This window comes from Penicillium cataractarum (genome assembly GCF_028827025.1).
Source record: "Penicillium cataractarum strain IBT 29864 chromosome Unknown utg000001l, whole genome shotgun sequence".
NCBI lineage: Eukaryota > Fungi > Ascomycota > Eurotiomycetes > Eurotiales > Aspergillaceae > Penicillium > Penicillium cataractarum.
In genome coordinates this window covers 4,479,251-4,500,662 of record NW_026622737.1, presented here as the reverse complement: position 1 = coordinate 4,500,662, position 21,412 = coordinate 4,479,251, and the positions used below count along the sequence as shown (strand labels likewise).

Sequence of the window (21,412 nt, the reverse complement as noted above, 5' to 3'; positions counted from 1 at the left end):
TCAAAGTTCTACACCCAATAATGTAACGGCAACGGCAAACCAAAGAGTCTGGCCGCCCTCATGCAGGGCCGAAGGTTGCCAACGGGGAGGACAGACGTCATCGTCCTGTGACTGGGAAACCGCCCAGTTCTGAACCTGTCTCTGAGCTCTTCCAACCCATCTCCCTCCTCCTTTAAATACTCCCAGTCTACATACTCGAATTAATCCAGGATTCCCGTACTTCGACCCCGTGGTACTTCGACTCCGATTTACAAAGCACCACCCTCCCAACACAGCGACATCATGTCCAAGAACAGAACGGGCCTTTACTTGGGCCTCGCCGCGGCCGGTGCGGGCGGATACTACCTGTATCGCGCGGGCGGAGATGTCAAGGGTGCTAAGCAGGAGATGAAGAGTATGTTTTTTTTATTCTTCGTTGTTTGAAAGGACTTTGCTATCAGGATACCTCGTTGAATTATAATGACTGACTTTTGTTCCTCCACTAGTTGATGCCGACAAGGCGCGCGAGAAGCTTCCCCGCGGTACCAGCGCGGAGAAGTTCGGCGAGAGTGTGGGCAAGGAAGCTGGTTCTAATATCGATGAAGCTGTATGCCTCTCCCTCCCTCTTCTCTTGTTTCTATTTCCTTGTCTTGCTTTTCATTGCATCGGCTTGGCCACTGGGGTCATACTACCAGCCACTGTGGCCACCGCCTCCCATCACACATTTTCGAGATTGAAAGACCACGCCTTGAATCTACAATGTACTAAACAACACCAACAAAACAATTCTTTCTAACCGGTTCTTTACTAGATTAACAATGCCCGCTCCAAGGCTAAATTGGACGAGCGCATTCCCGCCCTCATCGATAATGGCAAACAGCACTTGGAAGATGGCAAGAAGCATCTAGAGGATGGCAAGAAGCAACTCGATGGGCTCCGCAAGGAGGCGGTTGATCAGTTCAATGCCACCGTGGACAAGGTTGATCGTACGGTGGAGGAGAAGGCGGCTGAGGCTAAGGGGACTGTTTCTTCGTGGTTTGGTGGGAAGAAATAGATGATGAGGGCGCTGCTTGGATTGAAACGCTGAGAAGGAGTAACTCTATGGAAATTGATGGTTAATGGCAGACTACCTGGGATTCTGTGGATTGTCTGGGTTGTCGAGGATGGGAAGTCAATTATGAGACAATGAATTTAATCGTTTGCAGATGCAACTGTTTAGTTCTTGCTTGAGCCTTGTATTGGTATTGAATTTGTTGTAGTATTTCAAGTCCTGATGGTGAATTCCAGGTGGTTGAGGATTAAAGACTGTCAAGAAGGTTGATTACAATTTCACCACAACGCTAGATTACAAGGCAGTAAAGTAAATATACTTCCTTTTTTCTTCTATTCTCAAAATCTAGAGTAATAACGGCCCTTTACACGCGAATTTAATCGAAAAGGCGCAGGGAGCTTGAAACAGCTAGATCTAGATATCCCTGTTTATTTACTAGCCACTATGCTACACAGGGTGCAGGCAATTACCGAGGCAGATGGGTGGTATACGGATATACGGAATACTTGTGAATTAAAGCAGTTTTGGTGATGATTCGCGGCTGACAAGTCTTGGCACGGCTGGCAAAAAGGGGGTCCAGGTCGAAAACTTATGTAATACCGCTATTCTAGTTAGTTAACTATCTATAGCTATCCGTGAAGGGAAGGAGGAGGTACCTCAGCTGGACCCCAGCCAGCAAGCTCCAAAGTAGATCCTCTCGGTTATAGTTAAAAGAGCTGAGTACTATGATGGTAATACCTTTCAAGCGGGTATATAAGAGACAAAGTCCCTCGTCAATCATAACTCTAAACAACGTTCTGGCAATCATCAAGGTTGCAACTCATATACACTACAATGGTTCGCCTACTCTCGCTCGGCCTCGTGGTCGTCTCGGCCTTTACCTCTGCCAATGCACTAGGCATCAACTGCCGAGGTAGTTCTTCCTGCCCATATATCCAGAAGGGAGCGGATACTGCCCAGGAACTCGCAAACTACCTTTCCGGCGTCTACGACCACCAATGGTACGACAATGGCCAATATATCGCGTGCGTTGAAGGCCCGGCCACCGACGCGCCTTCGGTCCCGAACTACACAGTCTGTGCTTTCTTCCAGAACTCTGGCGGTGGCGACGGGGCCCGAGTTAAGGAGCTTGCGGGTTTGATTCCAGGCCACGGGTGCAAGACGTGCGGCGCTGTGCCTTATTGGGCTCCTGAAGGAAACAAGAATGTCAATGATGGCGAGCTGAGATACGATGGGTTTGGGTTTGAGGATCCGAGATCAGTCTGCCCGGGCTACCCTGGACTATGCTAAAAGGTTATATGTAAGAAAGCCCTATTAGGACGAAAACTTCCTCAAAAATCATATAACTAACGAGCTCTAGCCATTGACAAGACGTGTGGTTGAAGTAGGTTTATACAGGGAAGGGTCTTTTTAGGAAGAACACTAGACGGTTATACTGGGGCGACTTGAGTCTAATTGGTGGTCACAAATCAACGTTCTTTTCTAGCTTTTAGCATTGCGAAATTGTACAGTCAACGAATTGTCATCCCATTGAAAATGATGGTTTTCATCCAGGACACTCTCCTGGCCAGCCAGTGCCGTTTCCCCTGATATCTGTAGATATTCCTAAGACTGCCGAAGTATTAAGCGCGGAAGGATGATCTGGACCGAGAGCCTTCTTATAGCCAGACACTAGTTATAAGAGTTGCTTAATAATAATAGGTCCTTCAAAGGAAAGCCAAAGGAACGTTTCTTTGGGTGACTCTCGTCGTCCAGGAAGGAACTCGAGGACGGTAGGACTGGATGATCTATATGCGCGAATGATAGACTAGATCAAACTACTAGCGCCTCGAAGCAGGGATTAGCTAATTATTGATCTGTGAGATATCTTGCTTGCATATTCGGAGTATTTCTTGCGCAGGGTCGGTCTGGACGCAGCATTCCCATGCCGGAGGATTACCACAGTGACGAGGATGCTAACCCCACAATCTACTGCCCTTCCAGCCCATCCATTTTTTTTTCTCAAATGGTGCTTAAGAGTCCTCAATTCTCTGCTCTAAACTAGTGCTTGCGCAAAAAGACTCGTTATCTTGTGGTATTCTTAGTGGTATCACTGTGAAACTCCTCCGACGCGTCATTAACCCCGAAACGGACTAACGTCTCCACACGCGTCTGGACGCGTCGAGCCTTTTCGCGCCCTGTTTTCCTTTTCAAGTGATAAAGTGCTAAGTGCTCCTCCTTAAACACTGCATCACTCCTCCCTTCTCTCCTCTACATCATCCCACCTTCCCACCTCTTACCACCCTTTTACCCCCCGCATACTCGGTATCTCTTACTCTGATTATATTTTCAGTCGAATTTATCGATCGCAACTACCTCCACACCCCCCTGAACCCGCTCCCGTCCGAAGGGGAAAATTTGCAGCCGCGATGCCGCGCACCGCCAGACAGAGCGCCCTGCTCCAAGGCCAACCCGCAATTCAAAGCTTTGGCCGGGCAACCAAGGCCGGTATTACGCCATCGTTACCTGCGAAAAAGACTGCCTCTTTGCCCGTTTCCCCGTCGAAGAAAAGGAAGCTGCAGGAGCTCGAGAATGTGGACGGTAACGGTCGGCAATCGGTCGAGGAGGAGGCCAACACGCCTTCCAAGACTTTGAAAATCAGCCAATTATCCGTTTCATCACCGCGCAGCGGTCACTATGCGTCGCCAAAGCGGACCCCGAGTCGTCGCACTCGTGTCTCGACCGTCGCCAATATCCCCGAAGTTCCCGACACCCCCTCGAAACAGCGTACCATCACCTTTGAAAAGGTCATCCCCGAGCCGAAACTTGCACCTCGCGCACCCTGTGTCAATGATTTCTTGAATCTACACTCTGCTTTCGTTCAGGCTCTGTCCATTCACTTCGCTCACAATGGCCCCATTTCCCCAGCCGATTTCCGCGAGTTTCTTCCCAGCGTGACCAGAATTTGGAAGAAGCGCAAGGTGCAGCCGAAAGATCTTCAACGCCTATTGTGGGTCTGGGACCGCAGCTTGAAGGCCAAGGATGTCTCTTATCGCCTGGCAAACTACGGCTTGGGCAAAGTGTGTCTGGAAAGAACCGTGCAGGTGGATGAGCAGCCCCCTGCTCTGCAGGATGCATTCGAGCAGGCTTTGGATCTACTTTGGGAGCAGACGGAGCCTTCTCTCGAAATCGCCAAAGAAGAGGATCGCCCGGCACTATTTCTCGAGTCTCTCGGTCTCGCGCCGATTCACGAATCCCTCACGCCCTTCACTGCGTTCAAGAAGGGCCAGCAGCGTCTGCAGGACTTGAGGTCTGGCGTGATCCGCATGAAGACCGAGAAATTGCGTGCGGAGGGAGAGGTTGGAGAGTCCAAACCTCTGGCTCCTGCGATCAACCGTCGACAGAGTCTTCTGGATCGCATTAAGAATAAGGAGCTGCGCCAGTCCAAGCTGCCCCCTCCGCCAACTAAGAAGGAGATGATCCGTCGATCAGCTGCTGATCGTGTCGAGGAAGTTGCCGGTGTTCTGGCTCTTCTGCGACCAGCTACCTATGTGGGCACTGGCATCAAGGCCATGTTCGCTAGCCAGCGCAAGCCCTTCAAGTTGGACACGATGGTCGACCATGTTCGTGATTCTGTCCGAATTCCCATCCCTCGGGACGAAGTCGAAGCGTGCCTCGAGATTCTGGCAGATACCCGTGTGGCCGGTCACTGGGTGACTATGGTCACTGTGAAAGATATCCGCTCGGTGGTGCTGAAGTCTTGCAAGGACATCGAGGCGAATGAACTTGGAGCCAAGGTGGCTCAATTGAAGGCCGAGTGGGAAAAGCCCGTGGCTTGTGTATCGGCCCCCATCTTGAAGATCTGAAGGATCCTCGGTGGATTATTGTTTTGAATTTCTTTGTTGTATACCTCGCATTCGTGGAGCCGGTTTTGCTCGCGATCTTGCATTGAAGCGTTGTTCTGATACCCTGTACTTTGTGAACATCATGTCTGTTAGCATACATCTTACCTACCATCATACCCATTACCTCATCAATAAATCTTAATGACTGTCACCAGAGAACTTGTCTCTTCCTTCCTTAAGTATCTAGATTTAGTACACAATAGTTCCTAAAATGAGTAGAGTCCCTAATGTGACACACCACTTAACGCGCGACGCGTCCCACGTGACCGTGTCCCCCCAAAACGCGTCTCGAGCTCACACCAATTGCCATCGAACAACCAAAGCTCGGTGATTGTTTAAAATACTGCAATCAATAGCAGAATCACCGACAAAATGTCATCTCGACCAGACCTGAAGGTATTCACCACTATTACCCATCTATCTCAAAAGAAATCCCCGCTGAAAACAAATAACTAACCAATGCTCCTAACCTGACCAGGTCGACGACGAAGTCGGTTTCATCCGCTTCTACCGCTCCCTCCCCAACGCAGACAACAATGAGACAATCCGCGTCTTCGACCGAGGCGACTGGTACTCATCACACGGTGCCGATGCCGAGTTCATCGCCCGTACCGTCTACAAAACCACCTCCGTCCTCCGAAACCTAGGTCGCAGCGAGACCAGCGGCCTACCCTCCGTCACCATGAGCGTGACCGTATTCCGCAATTTCCTCCGCGAAGCCCTCTTCCGCCTCAACAAGCGCGTCGAGATCTGGGTGTCCGGCGGCACGGGCAAGGGAAATTGGAAACTGGGCAAGCAAGCTAGTCCCGGCAACCTGCAAGATGTGGAAGATGAACTCGGCAGTGTGGGTGCTATGTCAATGGATTCAGCACCTATCATCTTGGCTGTGAAGATTTCTGCGCGTGCTGCAGAGGCGCGGAATGTCGGTGTGTGTTTTGCGGATGCGAGCGTGCGCGAGCTCGGCGTGAGCGAGTTCCTCGATAATGATATTTACTCCAACTTTGAGTCTCTGGTTATTCAACTCGGTGTCAAGGAGTGTCTGGTTGTTATGGATTCTGCCGGGAAGGATGTCGAACTTGCCAAGATTCGTGCTATCGCTGATAGCTGTGGTATTGCGATCTCCGAGCGGCCGGCGGCAGACTATGGCGTGCGCGATATCGAACAGGATCTCACACGGTTGTTACGTGATGAGCGGTCCGCGGGTACACTGCCCCAGACGGAGCTGAAGCTTGCTATGGGGTCTGCGTCTGCGTTGATCAAGTACCTTGGTGTTATGACCGACCCGACCAATTTCGGCCAGTACCAGCTTTATCAGCATGATTTGTCGCAGTATATGAAGCTTGATGCGTCTGCGCTGCGTGCTTTGAACCTTATGCCTGGCCCGCGGGACGGATCGAAGAGTATGAGTCTGTTCGGTCTATTGAACCATTGCAAGACGCCCGTAGGAAGTCGCCTACTGTCGCAGTGGTTGAAGCAGCCTTTGATGGATCTTGCCGCTATTGAGCAGCGGCAGCAACTGGTGGAGGCATTTGTGGTCAACACGGAACTGCGTCAGACGATGCAGGAGGAGCATCTCCGTGCTATTCCTGATCTCTACCGTCTTGCCAAGCGGTTCCAGCGGAAGCAGGCTAATTTGGAGGATGTTGTCCGAGTTTATCAGGTGGCTATCCGGCTACCTGGGTTTGTTCGGGCTCTGGAAGATGTTATGGATGAGCAATATCAAGTGCCGCTAGACAAGGAGTATACGACTAAACTCCGCGGTCACTCGGATAGCTTGGCCAGGTTGGAGGAGATGGTGGAGACTACGGTTGACCTTGCTGCACTCGAGAACCATGAATTCATCATCAAGCCGGAGTTTGACGAGGGGCTTCGCGTTATCCGCAAGAAGTTGGATAAGGTCCGATATGATATGGATATGGAGCACCGACGAGTTGCCAAGGATCTGAACCAGGATATGGAGAAGAAGCTATTCATGGAAAACCACCGTGTACATGGCTGGTGCTTCCGTTTGACCCGCACTGAAGCGGGCTGCATTCGCAATAAGAAGGGGTACCAAGAGTGCTCGACGCAGAAGAACGGCGTTTACTTCACCACCTCCACCATGCAATCTCTCCGTCGGGAGCACGACCAGCTCTCTTCCAATTACAACCGAACTCAGACCGGCCTCGTCAACGAAGTTGTCAACGTTGCTGCTTCCTATTGCCCTGTCTTGGAACAGCTTGCCGGCGTTCTGGCACATCTTGATGTGATCGTGAGCTTCGCACATGCAGCAGTCCATGCGCCTGCCGGATATGTTCGACCCAAGATGCACCCCCGAGGCACAGGTAACACCGTACTCAAGGAAGCTCGTCACCCCTGCATGGAAATGCAAGACGATATTTCCTTCATCACCAACGACGTCTCTTTGATCCGCGATGAGTCCTCGTTCCTCATCATTACCGGCCCCAACATGGGTGGTAAATCTACCTACATCCGCCAAATCGGTGTCATCGCGCTCATGGCCCAGACTGGCTGCTTCGTGCCCTGCACCGAAGCAGAATTGACAATCTTTGACTGTATCCTTGCCCGAGTCGGTGCTAGTGACTCCCAACTCAAGGGCGTGTCCACCTTTATGGCGGAGATGCTCGAGACCGCCAACATTCTCAAGTCTGCCACCTCGGAGTCCCTGATTATCATCGACGAGCTCGGTCGTGGAACTAGTACCTACGATGGGTTTGGCCTGGCATGGGCTATCTCGGAGCATATCGTCACTGAGATCCGTTGCTTTGGTCTCTTCGCGACCCATTTCCACGAGCTGACCGCGTTAGCGGACCGTTACCAGAAGGCTGTGAAGAACCTCCATGTCGTGGCATTCATCGGCGACGGAACTGAAAACGAGGCTGATGACGGTGCCGAAAAGAAGAAGCGGCAAGTTACATTGCTGTACCGCGTGGAACCTGGTATTTGCGATCAATCATTCGGTATCCACGTTGCCGAGCTCGTTCGATTCCCTGAGAAGGTTGTCAACATGGCCCGTCAGAAGGCCGAGGAGTTGGAGGACTTTTCCTCTGCTGAGACTGCTGAGAACCAGCAGCCTACTCCGTCATTGGACAAGTACTCCCAAGAAGAGGTGGAAGAAGGCAATGCCCTTCTCAAGGAGATGCTGTTGAAGTGGAAGGCCGAGATTGAAGGTAAAGAACTTTCGTCTGAGCAGAAGCGCCAGATCATGCGCGATCTTGTCAAGGGTGATGAGAAGTTGCAGGCGAACAAGGTGTTCCAGGGTATCAAGGCTCTTTAGGGATACAAATAAGTAATGGGCGAGGATTGAGGTTTTGTCATGGAGTCCGGAGTCAGGGATTGGGGGTAAAGGGAAATGCATTTGACGAGGACGTACTTTACAATTATTTCGGGTACAGTCGTCTTATCTATACTCAATCTGATCAAATGATGCACAATATTAAAAGTCCAATGACTTCGTGAATGTTGAAACTGCCAACAAAAGATGTAGATCCAGGGACAGTCACGTGGGCCAACCATGCCGGTCTAGACGCCAACGCGCCTCGGAGCAACCAGAGCGGGCGGCTTGTCCAAAGCTTGTCTGTTATTCTTCATTCACTCGTTCATGATTCTTCCAAGAACCTCATCCTCACCAGTTGAACACTGCTGACTATCCTCTCGTCCTAAACCTCTGACAAAAAAGTCCCTTGCTCGATATTCGCCCCCTCCAACTATGCGCGCCAACTAAACCGCGGACCGCTTGAACCACCCTGATTCATGCACCCCTTTTCCATCCTCACCCTTGGGATCTTTGTCGCGGGCTACATCACCGCTCGGTGGGACCTTGTAACCCGCCTGTACGAATTGGCTATTTTTGCGTGGGACCACGGCGTTGTGGTATGTTTCGTTGCTGGGGATTCGGAGAGGACACACCCCTCCCTCCGTTGCTCAGTGGGGATCTCGGCGCGCGGGACTGTGGACTTGTTGCTGACGCTCATTGGTGTTGCGATTGAATATAGACAAGAACACTGAAAGGTTTTCTATTCCTCTCCGTCTTTTTCTTCCTCCTGGTCCTGCCAATCAATCACCTGGCATCGAGAGAGGGGAATCTGGTAAGCTCAACCCGAAGTGCTCAAGCGTTGAACTGCTGTAAATCAGCTTTGCAACATGGGAGATCACCCATTGCCAACAGATATACTAATATATTTACTGCTTATTAGCACCCACGCCACGTGAATCTCGGTGTCTCCGCGCGAGAACAGCTGCGCCGTCGAGGCTCGTTCTAAGAGTCCGGAGAAGGATGACAATATGCTCATGAGTGATGGGCTATTGCGGGTATTCTGGCCATATGATCTCCCGCGATCCTCGTCGCCAGGAGTAATTGTTGGATGGCGGAACTCGGAGCTAGATCTATTCGTGCTCACGGTGTTGGAAGATGTCGAGGTGAGTGGGTTATCGGTGGAGGGGTATATGGTCTTGCGCAACAACATACTGATTGCACTTCTATACGGAACAGCCACGCAATGTCGACAATGCGCTCCGCGCAGGTATTCTCTTTAGGAATAGCCCACACCCGATCGTTCGCATCTTTACCTTGTGCGGCCGATCGCAGATGCACGTCCTTGGCTCGACGAATCCGCAGTCACCTTCGACCTCGTTCAATCCTTCCCATCTTTACGTGAATACACAATCCACATCCAAGGTTCCTCAGATATATTGTCCTCCGGGCACGAATTTGTCTGTTCAGGTTATCATGTATGATCGCCCGCATCCGACTCGTATGGAGTACATGTCTTTGAATCCCATCTCGCTGGCATTGGGTGATAAGGTCGCGGCGTCAGAAAAGTTTGGCCCAGTTTCGGACAAGATTGAGTCGGAAGAGGAGAGGGAAAAAGTGAGGGGCCGGCTGCTGGTTGAGAAACTCAAGTTTCACACAGTTGTGAAGCATGCGCCCTCGCAGAAGGAACAGGCCCTTCCATTGATCATCAACCAGGTCAATTGTGCATACGAAATGGCCCAGCTGATGCACAAGAATACTCACCTCATCGGTATCCGTGCCAAGCGGAGTATGAGTGTTGGAGAGCGCGTGGTCGAGTCTGCTACGACATTGTGGGGATTCATTGTCCTCTGCCTAGCTCACGTCTTTTGGCAGTGGATATGGCCCGTCATCACTAGGATCTTCGTTATAGGACTTGTGGGTCATCGATCTGTCGCAGAGATTGTTTTGCAAATCCTTGAGTGGCGAGCTCGACCGGATGCTGCTGCTCTCAAGGATATCTCTGCGACCGCCCAGCAAGTGGATATTCGATTGCAGCAATTCTGCTACTGGCCTATTCAGTATGTCAAACTTCGACAACGAAAAGATAACTGGGAAAGCGTGACTACCAGCCACCCGGATTATATCCGGTTCTATAACAGCTTGTGGCTCGTCGCTAATGATGTGATCATCGGCATCGCTCTCGGGTCGTATATCATCGACAATGCAAACTGGGTAGCATCGCAAATCAATACTGTCCTGACGGGCTGGACTGTGGAAGGCCTGCAACGCACCATCTCTTGGTTGATGGATTGGCCTGCTGGTTTGAAGTTGAACAACGAACTCGCAGCATTCCTTGGTGACTTGTTCTTGTGGGTTATTGAAAACTGGGCCGCGTGCATTGCCAATTTGCAACCATACCTCCCACATGTTATCTACATTGTGGGTTGCTCCAGCTTCGCCGGCGCCAGCATGCCCATCGCCCTATTCTCCGACCTTCTCTCGATTCTCACCGTCCACATCTACTCTTTCTACATTGCCTCTGCTAGAATCTTCAACTGGCAACTTACCATCATCATTTCTCTGTTCCATCTCTTCCGTGGAAAGAAGCGCAACGTTTTGCGCAATCGGATAGATTCATGCGATTACGACCTCGACCAACTCTTGCTTGGCACCATTCTGTTTACCGTCCTCTTCTTCCTCCTCCCTACTGTGATTGTCTTTTATCTAACCTTCGCCTCGGCTCGAATGTTGATCATCACTATAAAGGCTGGATTCGATACGTGCCTGGCCTTTTTGAATCATTTCCCACTCTTCGCATTGATGTTGCGTGTGAAAGACTCGAGACGACTACCCGGTGGCATCCGGTTCGAACTCCGGGATGCATTGACAAAGGGACCTAATGAAACAGAGTCCCCGGCTGTCTCTTACATTCACCTCGAGGTTTGTCATATCATAACATGACTACCAGAATCACACCCGCTAATCCGATTTCTAGTCCATCCCCCTCCCGCTCCGCGCGATGTTCGACCAATACTTCCAACTCGGCCACCGACTCCGCACACATTATCTAGCACCCCGAGTCATCTTTTGTCTTATGACGGGCCGCTTCGTCCCGCCCATTCACCGCCGCAACCTGTACAGCATGCAATACAGTATGCTGCCCGCACGGCGTGCAGGCATGGCGGAAGTTTGGTCAATGTTGACACAGCCCAAGAAGGGCGGTAGTGGGAGTGGAAGCTCTGGCTCCGTGGGGGGAATGGGGGCTTTAGGCAATCCGGTTCCCAAGGTTCCGCCTAATTTTGGACAGGGAGATGTTCGTCGACGGGGGCATCGGTGATGATGAGTTTTAAAATAATACCCTAGTATATAGATCGTGTTCGCTTTTGATTCTTTAATAATTTTTGCCTTTGGGGCATATTACATTTTGAACACTTGCTTGAAACCCAGTCTACACATATCCGATTCGCTATGTAGTGGACAATACTACCACTGAATAGCGTACGAATAGTCTCCAACTTGCAACTAGGCAACGAGATGATTTTGGTAGAGTCTCACGGAAAATTAATAGTAGAATCATGGTGATACATTTAGACTTGATGGTATGAAGAGAAGAGAGATCACGCTTGCCTGTATATAACACATGCACCCGTTGCCGTTGCGCCCAAGTTTATTAAACATTGTCTTCGCCACCAGGAGATAGACGAGAGATAATCACAGAGAATGCATAGAGTAGAGATGAGAAGAATTGCGAGGGAGAGATCAGCCACGTCTCATGACTTTTTAAGAAACTCGGCATCAGTCTCACTGCTGCTCTTCCGAGCATCATCGAGCATTGTGTCGATGCCTTTCTCTTTGAGAGATTTCTATGCGGCACGAAAAGATGGTTAGCTCGAGGTCTCGATGTCAAGTAAGTTTTCAGAGAAATAACGCACATGCAGACACGTTTTATACTTCTTGAACAGCTCCTCACAGTCATTTGATGAGGTGTTGCCTCGAAGATATTCTGTCTTGTTGTCAGCTATATTTGCTGCTTGTAGAGCCTAGGTGATCAAGAGATAAGACTGACTCTCACTATACCACTTCAAAAAGCAGGTATCATATCTCCTGGTGGATATATGTCAATTCTCTGTATCTTTCGTAGCCACGCAATGTAGAAACTGGAAGAGTGACATGGAACTTACTCTTTAATGTCGTTGCATTCGGGAGCAATCGAGGCGGCCATTTTTGATAAGAGAGGATTGAAAGAATAGTAGAGATGCAAAACAGATTCTGCAAGTTCCACTGGGCTTGCTTCAAGGTGGACTCTTTGTAAGTTGGATATGTTTGACGTGTTGGAAGCTCCGCAGGAGAAGAAAGTCGCCGCGGAGCCTCGGAGTTTGGCCAATTAAAGACCCGCACCTTACCACCTTCTTTCGGCAGGCGGTCACAGCGCAACTCTTCACGCTTCCACTTTTTTTTCTTCAAAAGGTGCCGACTACTCTCATTTGACATCTACAACGGCGTTATAGCTCTGCTTGTCATGGATTCTGCAGAGCTCGCTCCGTTTCACGACCAGGTTACCGCCGCTTTGGTGCAGGTGAGCCGCACCGTCGGTCAGCTGGCGTCGGAGGACCTAGGTTTCCACCGTACTTCGAGCGCAGACTTCACAGAGTCGCTCGATGACCAAAGCGATCGGATTCTTACCCTGACGACTGCCTTGCTCAAGGCTGCTACCGCTGGCACTGAAGTCGCTGCGCCTACACTGGACACGGAAGATTCGATCGAGGACAATTGGCGTGGTGTCGTGGATGTGATCGATTCGCTTCTCGAGAAAGCCGATGCTTGTTTGGACGAGTTCACGGGTGTGATCAAGAAGTTGAGCCCCTCACAAGAAGAACAGGCACCGGTGGTTAGAAAAACATCTAGATTCCCAACCACCTTCGACTACGGCCCATCAAAAATCCCCAAGCCGCAGCTGCTGTTCGATCGCAAGCCCGATAATTCAGACCTGGGCCCTTTCCATCCTCTTCTCAAGACCAAACCTCATGCCAGTATTCCTCTTGAAAAATCTCTGAAACAACGACAAATCGATGGCGCAACTGCCTACCCGCATCCTTACGAGACCGAGATTCGCAATGCGCAATACCCAAAGCCTGTTTACAAGACATCTCCTGCCATCGATTATCTTTCATTCGAGGGCACAACCGCTACCTTTGTTGACACCTTGGAAGGTGTTAAGGAGATGCTTGAAGAGCTGAAGCAGGCTAAGGAGATCGCGATTGATTTGGAACACCACGATGTACATTCCTATCACGGCCTGGTGTCTTTGATGCAAATTAGCACACGGAACAAGGACTGGGTGGTTGATACCCTGAAGCCGTGGAGGGAAGAACTCCAGATTCTCAACGAAGTCTTCGCGGACCCCAAAATTCTGAAGGTGCTTCACGGATCCACTATGGATATCATCTGGTTGCAGCGTGATCTCGGATTGTACGTGGTTGGCATGTTCGACACCTTCCATGCCGCATCTGCCCTAGGATACCCTAAGAGGAGCTTGAAGTACCTGCTTAAGAAGTTTGTCGACTTTGAAGCCGATAAGCGGTATCAGATGGCCGATTGGCGTGTTCGTCCACTTCCATCTGGCATGTTTGACTACGCCCGATCGGATACTCACTATCTCCTGTTTATCTATGATTCTTTGCGCAATGCACTCATTGCGGCTTCAACGCCGGAAGAAAGCCTCATCGACTATGTGCAAGAGCGCTCAAAGAACGAGGCCTTGCAGAGATACGAACGCCCTGTCTACGATGCGGAGAAGGGCCAAGGTGCTGGAGGTTGGTACGATCTGCTTTCTAGAAACCCAGGCGGAGCGCTTTCCAAAGAGCAATTTGCGGTCTTCAAAGCCATTCACCAGTGGCGCGACGAGGTAGCACGTGCCGAGGATGAGGGCTGGCAATGCGTGTTCCCCAAGCATATGCTTTTCAAGCTTGCTCAAGTTATGCCCCTTGACATGGGGACCTTGTTGCGCACCCTTTCACCCATGACCCCCCTCACCAAGAGCCGGGCTAGTGATCTGCTTGCTACTATCAAGGAGGCTCATGCTGCTGGGGCTACAGGTCCGGAATGGCGCGATATCGCACCCCCACCCAAAGGTCTTCGAACGGCCCTGGCTGTCGACATGGAAGATGTCGATTTCCCCATTGCTGAGCGTTACGAGACATCTCAGTTCTGGGGCGACATTCTGCAAGTCCAAGAGCCCTCTGCCCCTGCATCATACTCCGCTGTTGCATCGTTGGAAGCTCTCCGACTTTCTCTTCCTTTGCCGCCAATGCCTACTACCGTCTCCCAAGCTCGTGAAAAGCTTGTTGTCTCAGCCAATGCCCAACCAACCCCGGCTCCACAAGCGGCCCCTGAGCCCGCTCCTGTTCCCGAAGAGCCCAAGTACTTCACTGTGAAAGACCTCGGTGCTCCACGCAAGCGAAAGGTTGCTGCAGTTGCCACTCCCGACGAAGAACTGTCTACGCCCGATAGCTTGGCCGGACCAAGCGACGAACCAGAGTTGACCGAGAAGCAACGCAAAAAACTACGCAAGGAGAAGAAGAAGACTCAGAAGGCTGCCCAAGCTGCCTCTCAATCCGAGGCTGACTCCACTCCCTTTGACTATAACACTGCGGATTCAATCCTCAACGTGGCTTCCACAGCTGCGCCGAGCGTTCAACAGAGAAAGAAGCCCTTCAACCCCTATGCTAAGGCCCTGGAGGCTCCCTCCGGCGCACGCAAGCAGAAGCGCAACGATGCTGGAAAGTCTTTGACATTCCGCAAGTAAACTGCCCGATGACTTGCCGTCTCAATTCTCTAAAAAGCATCTATGGGGTTGGTGTTTTGTTTGCTTCCTTGTGTTTCATTTTAAGCATAGCGATACCCTTGCGTCAATGGGAGGCCCTGGGATTCTTCTTGTGTGTATAGATAACGGGTTTCTCATAGAAATGAACTATCTTAACATGAAATTGTTAGCTGTCATAGTGATTCCTCCTAATCTGTGATCAAATCAGTCTATCCATCTCCTTCGTTCAATGCGAATACAGTATCTATAGATTGTCACGTGAGATATAGTGGTATCCACCAATCATATCATACCCCTTGATAGCAAGGTGGGTCTGACTCATCGTCGAGGGGCAGAAATTCCCCCGCCCAAGAATTGTAGATTGTCAACGCAAGCAGCCCATCAAAGCACAGAGTACGAATTCAATCCCTTTAATTGATAATGATTCATTCTAATTAGCTCTTGAGCAGCTCACATCATGGCGGACGAACCAGGACAACCCCCAGCGCTCACCACGTTGAGCCTCGCCGAACAGGCGCCCGCCTCAAAGGCTGTCGGCCAGGTCATCACCCCGTTCGATGTGTCTGGCGGTGTCGATGAGACTGGCAAGCTTTTGCCCGTCGACTATGACAAGCTCGTCCGCGAGTTCGGCGCCACTCCTCTCACTCCCGACCTGCTCGAGCGCTTCGAGAAGGTCACCGGCCACCGCCCGCACCGTTTCATGCGCCGCGGCGTTGTGTTCAGTCACCGCGAGCTGGGAAAGATCCTGGACCGCCATGAGAAGGGCCAACCTTTCTACCTTTACACTGGACGTGGACCCAGCAGTGACAGCATGCACGTGGGACACACTGTCCCCTTCGAGTTCACCAAGTATGCGCCCTCATTGTTATGTGCCTCCTTAGTAAATGCGATACTAATCTCTTTCTCTTTCCGCAATTAGATGGCTGCAAGATGTGTTCGATGTTCCCCTCGTCATCATGATGACCGACGACGAGAAGTATATGCATTCTCAGAAGATCGAGATTGAGGACGCCAAGCGCTTCACAAAGGCCAATGCCAAGGATATCATTGCTGTCGGATTCGACATGAAGAAGACCTTCATCTTCAGTGACTTTGACTTTGTTGGCGGCGCATTCTACGAGAATATCTGCCGAATGGCCAAGCGCATTACGATCAACCAAGTGCGAGGCACCTTTGGCTTCAACGACAGCAACAACATCGGAGAGTTCCACTTCTGCGCCACCCAGTCCGCGACTGCATTCGCGACTAGCTTCCCTCAGATCTTCGGTACCGACCGCAAGAAGGTCTCTTCCATCCCCTGTCTGATTCCCTGTGCCATTGACCAGGATCCCTACTTCCGCCAATGTCGTGAACACGCCGAAAAGATGAAGTATAAGAAGCCTTCGCTCATCCACGCTGTCTTCCTGCCCGCTCTCCAGGGCCCTGGCTCTAAGATGTCTGCTAGTGTTGAAACCTCCGCCATCTTCATGAACGATACCCCCAAGCAGATTAAGAACAAGATCAACAAGTACGCCTTCTCCGGTGGCCAAGAGACCATGGAGCTTCACCGCGAGCTGGGTGGTAACACAAAGGTCGATGTGCCCTTCCAGTACCTGACCTTCTTCCTCGAGGATGATGATGAGCTTGAGCGCATTCGCGCCGCTTATGAGAAGGGTGAGATGCTCACGGGTGAATTGAAGCAACTCTGTATTACAGAGCTGCAGACCTACGTGAAGGGATTCCAAGAGCGCCGGGCTCAGGTCACCGATGAGATTGTGGCCGAGTACATGCGCCCGCGTCCTTTGGAGTGGAAAGGCAACCTTAACCCGGTGGTTGCTGAGAAGAATTAAAGTCCATCAGGAGCTGAACTGTCTAAACTATGATCTCAAAATCAAAATCAACCTGCATACCTCACTCGATTCCATGATCATTTACATTATCTGTATCTCTTAAAAAGAGTAAACTGGATTGTATGCGATTGCTGCATGCTCCGGATATAAATATATGACCATCTCCATTATGTATTCTGGCATGGCTGGGGCCTTTCTAAGATGTATTTATCGACTCAAGACGACCACGCCGCGAATGAACCCACGTACTCCATTACTGAGCCAGCACTCCTCACCATCTACCAGGTCGGCCTTGGTGATCACTTGCTCTATACAAAATCCTTGAGTCAAGGCATATCTCCTACTTGTGCCTGCATTTCCACCACTTTTCAATGGCGGAGTGACCCAAACTGCCTCATTTGCGTCGGTCTCCCTGCCCACGATGCGCCGTCGAAAGTAGGGCGTGGTAATGCTTCCTTCCATAATTTCTCCGTCTGAGTTTACTACTAAAACCTCAGATGTCTCTGCCGGAGAGGTGATTCCCGCGCGCACGCGAGCGGCTGTGTAATCGTCTCGGGCGGTAGTTTTGTGTGTTGTGAAGCCAGATGGGGCTATGGATTGTGAATCAACAAAGACCTTCCAAATGGTGGGTTGTATATCGCGGTGGAGGGAAGGGATTAATAGGTTCAAAGGGTCAATCGCTACAGTAGGATTGACCTCGACCGAGCCCTTGCCATTGCAATCCACCGCGATTCGCAACCGCCATGGCTTCTCCCTGTCGGGTATTGAGCCGTCCAGAAATCTCTCGAAACGGTCTAGATCTTGTCGTAGAAAGTCTATCGCATGGTCCCATTCAAAATGATGCGCAGCGTTAAGCAGTCGGTCTCGGTGGTAGGAGAGGAGGTAATAAGGCGAGTCCGCTGGGGCTGGATAGCTCTCATCATTCGCACCGTGAGAGGTCACGTTTGGCAGGGCAGGATCATATCGGAGGGATGAGATTATTTCAAACGATGGCGCAGCGGCCGGTATGGAAGTCGAGGCCATTGTCTCGTGTCTTCAATTCTTTGCTCCGTTCTATCCTGACGTTAGTGGTGAGCTGCGTCATCCACGGGAACGGCGCGGCACACGAGCTCAGTCCAGCGCTGCCTCTGGTGTCTTGTATCGAGATGCAATCCAATTGAGCACCGATGAAAGTCAATCGACATTAATCAAGCACTGGCACAGGCGAACACATCGCTTTTCGTCGGGCAAACCGGGTGATGCAAAGCAGATATGTGGAGCAACTACGCCGAATCGTTGCCGTGGTTGGCCCGTGCGCAGTGGCCGAACTCTCGACTTTTCCTCCAAGCTTCCGTCATTATTCCTCCCTATCTCACACTTCCCGCCTTCTGGCCAAGGACTGGTACGTTTCGCGTCGTTGGGCCCTATATTAATCAGCGCATTGCTCGTTTGAATCATTCTGTACTGACCGCGCCCAGAATCAGGACTCTCACAGCATTGGCCACCGCGTCCAATACAACCATGTCCAGCCAGTCGCCATTGCCCACGCCCACGCAGAACGTGGTGCTGGACACCTCGAAGCTGTCTGCCTCGACCACATCCTCAGTTTGGGATCGTATCTCAAACTGGGTTTCGGAGAACAAGGCCGTTGTCTACACCATTGCCGGTGTCGCCGTTGTCGTTACTGGCGCTGGTGTTGTCTACTACTTGTCCGACTCCAGCAAGTCGAGCGCTTCATCTACTCCCTCCGCCCCCAAGAAGAGCAAGAACCAACGACGGAAAGAGAAGAAGAAGGCTGAGGAAGAGAAGAAGACCAAGGCTGCTTCCGTCCAGGACGGTTTGTCACCTACCAGTCGGTCATAACACGATGGTTGAACCGCGACTGACATCATTATAGAACCTGCGGCTAAGAAGGCCGAGGAGCCTGCTGACGAGTTGCCGGAGGTTGATGAGGCCACCGTTGGTCAGCTTTCTGAGGAGGTATGATTGCTCACCTTGATCCAATCTCGTGGATTGCCGGACAGTCACTAACAAACTCCTTTGAAGACCCGCAATGAATACGCCGCCAAACTGAAGGCCGCCGGTAACAAGGCTTACGGCTCCAAGGATTACAACAACGCCATTGAACTGTACGGAAAAGCCATCATTTGCAAGCCCGACCCCGTCTTCTACTCGAACCGCGCCGCCTGCTACAATGTTCTGTCCGAGTGGGAAAAGGTTGTGGAGGACACCAGCGCCGCGATCGCCATGGATAGTGAGTACGTGAAGGCCCTGAACCGGAGAGCCATTGCCTACGAGCACCTTGGCAAGTTCAGCGAGGCTCTCCTCGACTTCACTGCTAGCTGCATCATCGACGGGTTCTCCAACGATGTCAGCCGTAACTCCCTCGAGCGCCTGCTGAAGAAGGTTGCCGAGCAGAAGAGCAAGGCTATCCTCGATGCCCGTACCAAGAAGCTGCCCAGCGCCACCTTCGTCTCCAACTACCTGCAGAGCTTCCGCTCCCAGGAACTTCCCGAGGGCCTGGAGGAGTCCGTTGAGCTGAGCGAGGATTCTGGCAAGGCTCTGCTGCGCAAGGGTCTGATTGCCATGGCCAAGAAGACTGGCGATGGTTACGAAGAGGCCGCTGCTGCTTTCGACAAGGCGCTCGAGGCTGGCGATCTCGGTGAATTCGAGGCTTTGGCTCTCAATATGAAGGCCACTTTCACATATCTCGGTGGTAACGCCAGCGGTGCGTTGGAAGGTCTGAACAAGAGTGTTGAGCTCCAGCCTTCCCTTGTCCAGAGTTACATCAAGCGTGCTAGCTTGCACCTTGAGCTCGGTAAGCTACCTTTTGAGTAAATCTATGCTTGATCTCTTTACTGACTGTTCGTTAGGCAACAAGGATGCTGCTGCAGATGACTTCGAGCTCGCCATCACTCACAACAAGGACGACCCCGACATCTACTACCACCGCGCCCAGCTCCACTTCATCCTGGGCGAGTTCGCCGAGGCCGCCAAGGACTACCAGAAGTCCATCGACCTCGACCGTTCTTTCATTTACTCTCACATTCAGCTCGGTGTGACTCAGTACAAGATGGGCTCTGTTGCTTCAGCCATGGCTACTTTCCGCCGCTCGGTAAAGAACTTCGAGGAGGTTCCCGATGTCTACAACTACTACGGTGAGCTGCTCCTCGACCAGCAGAACTACCCCGAGGCCATCGAGAAGTTCGACAAGGCCGTTGAGATGGAGAAGCTTAGCAAGCCCATGGGTATCAACGTTTTGCCCCTCATCAACAAGGCTCTGGCTCTCTTCCAGTGGAAGCAAGACTTCCAGGAAGCCGAGAACCTGTGCCAGAAGGCGCTTATCAGTAAGTTTACCAGCGCATATACCCCGTTCAACTGTTGGTAATTACGAGTACTCATTTCTGATACAGTTGACCCCGAGTGTGATATCGCCGTTGGCACCATGGCCCAGCTGCTCCTCCAGCAGGGCAAGGTCTCGCAGGCCCTCAAGTACTTCGAGCGTGCCGCCGAACTCGCTCGCACCGAGGCCGAGATCATCAACGCCATCTCCTACGCCGAGGCTACCCGCACCCAGCTGGAGGTCCAGGAGAAGTACCCTCAGCTGGCTGCCCGCCTGAATGCCATGGGTGCCATGGGTGGAGCTCCCCCCGGCATGTAAAAGCAATATGATCGGTCTGGTTATTCTTTTGTTTGTGTTTCCCCCATCGTCGTCATGCCTCTCATCTTCCCTCTTCGTTCGCTTCGTTTCGTCGTCTCCTGGATCTGGAGTCGGGTGCCTGTCTAATTAACCCCCTTTCGATTCCGGTCTTTGGTTCATCTCTCGGTTGTCCCGACCAGCGGTTTTTTCTCCTCCTTGTATTTAGTATCCTCCGTCTCTCGACATATTCCCTCTTACCACCTTGTTGGTTCTCATTTTTGTTTGGTCTTTTTTTTATCTTTTTTTGTGGGGCACCGAGCAGAGAGATACCCAAGGGGATGCGAACCGGGATGTTTGGGCCAGCACGGGGCCCAAGCCAACTTCTGCATAGGGCTGAGAACATGTGGCGAGTAATCTATGTACCATAGAGGTGAATGTGATGTCTTTTGATATGCAGATTTGTGTCAAGAGTGTAATGGTGGTAAAGCACTTGGCATTCACTACTGTAGTAGAGTAGATCTCTCAAGGATCAGGGGTTGGGAACTCGAAAAGGATATGGATGATGGATTACCTAGTCTTGTGATATACATAGCAATAGTATGAAAAAATCTCTCTCTGCCGAAGGTATGGCAGTGGTGATAGCCACAAGACATTGTATGGAGCAGTGCAAGTCTGGGGCAGTCTCCACTTGGGGCCGTCCAAGCGGCGATAAGGAAAAGGATAAGGAGGAGGATAACACGATGCCCCACCCGACCGATCTACTGCTAACTATATCCTAGGAGTAAGTCGACTAACTACAGTATCTTGTCCTGCCCATGTTCAACCTCTTATCGCCTCGTTGAAACCTTGAACCTTTACCCCCCCCCCAATAAGGGAAAGGAGCTGTCTCCGATCACTTTCCTCACCAGTGGTTCCGTGCCTGCTGGCCCAAGGATCCCCATAGGGCCGGGCCCCCAAACCTCTTAGAAGCCTTGACCTCAACCTGATTCTGA

The 21,412-nt window shown here is 51.3% G+C and overlaps 10 protein-coding genes across 10 annotated transcripts; 8 read left to right on the top strand and 2 right to left on the bottom strand.

Moving 5' to 3' along the window:
* Nucleotides 1–282: 282 nt before the first annotated feature.
* Nucleotides 283–1,033, top strand: N7496_001569 (uncharacterized protein; the record flags this gene model as incomplete). The annotated part of the gene is made up of 3 exons (XM_056694500.1): nucleotides 283–394; nucleotides 486–586; nucleotides 791–1,033. The coding sequence occupies 3 exons, from the start codon at nucleotides 283–285 to the stop codon at nucleotides 1,031–1,033; spliced, it is 456 nt and encodes a 151-aa protein (XP_056561229.1).
* Nucleotides 1,034–1,864: 831 nt separating this feature from the next.
* Nucleotides 1,865–2,320, top strand: N7496_001568 (uncharacterized protein; the record flags this gene model as incomplete). The annotated part of the gene is made up of 1 exon (XM_056694499.1): nucleotides 1,865–2,320. The coding sequence occupies one exon, from the start codon at nucleotides 1,865–1,867 to the stop codon at nucleotides 2,318–2,320; it is 456 nt and encodes a 151-aa protein (XP_056561228.1).
* A 1,118-nt stretch (nucleotides 2,321–3,438) lies between these two features.
* On the top strand, nucleotides 3,439–4,875 carry N7496_001567 (DNA replication factor Cdt1 C-terminal domain-containing protein; the record flags this gene model as incomplete). The annotated part of the gene is made up of 1 exon (XM_056694498.1): nucleotides 3,439–4,875. One exon carries the CDS (start codon nucleotides 3,439–3,441, stop codon nucleotides 4,873–4,875), a length of 1,437 nt encoding a protein of 478 aa, XP_056561227.1.
* Nucleotides 4,876–5,286: 411 nt separating this feature from the next.
* On the top strand, nucleotides 5,287–8,191 carry N7496_001566 (mismatch repair ATPase MSH2; the record flags this gene model as incomplete). Its single annotated transcript, XM_056694497.1, has 2 exons — nucleotides 5,287–5,310; nucleotides 5,393–8,191. The coding sequence occupies 2 exons, from the start codon at nucleotides 5,287–5,289 to the stop codon at nucleotides 8,189–8,191; spliced, it is 2,823 nt and encodes a 940-aa protein (XP_056561226.1).
* A 476-nt stretch (nucleotides 8,192–8,667) lies between these two features.
* On the top strand, nucleotides 8,668–11,486 carry N7496_001565 (phosphatidylinositol N-acetylglucosaminyltransferase; the record flags this gene model as incomplete). The annotated part of the gene is made up of 4 exons (XM_056694496.1): nucleotides 8,668–8,787; nucleotides 9,166–9,333; nucleotides 9,407–11,089; nucleotides 11,145–11,486. 4 exons carry the CDS (start codon nucleotides 8,668–8,670, stop codon nucleotides 11,484–11,486), a joined length of 2,313 nt encoding a protein of 770 aa, XP_056561225.1.
* Nucleotides 11,487–11,919: 433 nt separating this feature from the next.
* On the bottom strand, nucleotides 11,920–12,371 carry N7496_001564 (uncharacterized protein; the record flags this gene model as incomplete). The annotated part of the gene is made up of 4 exons (XM_056694495.1): nucleotides 11,920–12,012; nucleotides 12,082–12,152; nucleotides 12,216–12,253; nucleotides 12,331–12,371. 4 exons carry the CDS (start codon nucleotides 12,369–12,371, stop codon nucleotides 11,920–11,922), a joined length of 243 nt encoding a protein of 80 aa, XP_056561224.1.
* A 297-nt stretch (nucleotides 12,372–12,668) lies between these two features.
* On the top strand, nucleotides 12,669–14,954 carry N7496_001563 (exosome nuclease subunit RRP6; the record flags this gene model as incomplete). Its single annotated transcript, XM_056694494.1, has 1 exon — nucleotides 12,669–14,954. The coding sequence occupies one exon, from the start codon at nucleotides 12,669–12,671 to the stop codon at nucleotides 14,952–14,954; it is 2,286 nt and encodes a 761-aa protein (XP_056561223.1).
* A 475-nt stretch (nucleotides 14,955–15,429) lies between these two features.
* On the top strand, nucleotides 15,430–16,801 carry N7496_001562 (tryptophan--tRNA ligase WRS1; the record flags this gene model as incomplete). The annotated part of the gene is made up of 2 exons (XM_056694493.1): nucleotides 15,430–15,821; nucleotides 15,892–16,801. The coding sequence occupies 2 exons, from the start codon at nucleotides 15,430–15,432 to the stop codon at nucleotides 16,799–16,801; spliced, it is 1,302 nt and encodes a 433-aa protein (XP_056561222.1).
* A 207-nt stretch (nucleotides 16,802–17,008) lies between these two features.
* On the bottom strand, nucleotides 17,009–17,824 carry N7496_001561 (uncharacterized protein; the record flags this gene model as incomplete). The annotated part of the gene is made up of 1 exon (XM_056694492.1): nucleotides 17,009–17,824. The coding sequence occupies one exon, from the start codon at nucleotides 17,822–17,824 to the stop codon at nucleotides 17,009–17,011; it is 816 nt and encodes a 271-aa protein (XP_056561221.1).
* Nucleotides 17,825–18,301: 477 nt separating this feature from the next.
* tom70 (putative mitochondrial outer membrane translocase receptor (TOM70)) lies at nucleotides 18,302–20,441 on the top strand (the record flags this gene model as incomplete). Its single annotated transcript, XM_056694491.1, has 5 exons — nucleotides 18,302–18,617; nucleotides 18,678–18,760; nucleotides 18,827–19,598; nucleotides 19,654–20,127; nucleotides 20,194–20,441. 5 exons carry the CDS (start codon nucleotides 18,302–18,304, stop codon nucleotides 20,439–20,441), a joined length of 1,893 nt encoding a protein of 630 aa, XP_056561220.1.
* Between the last annotated feature and the right edge of the window lie 971 nt (nucleotides 20,442–21,412).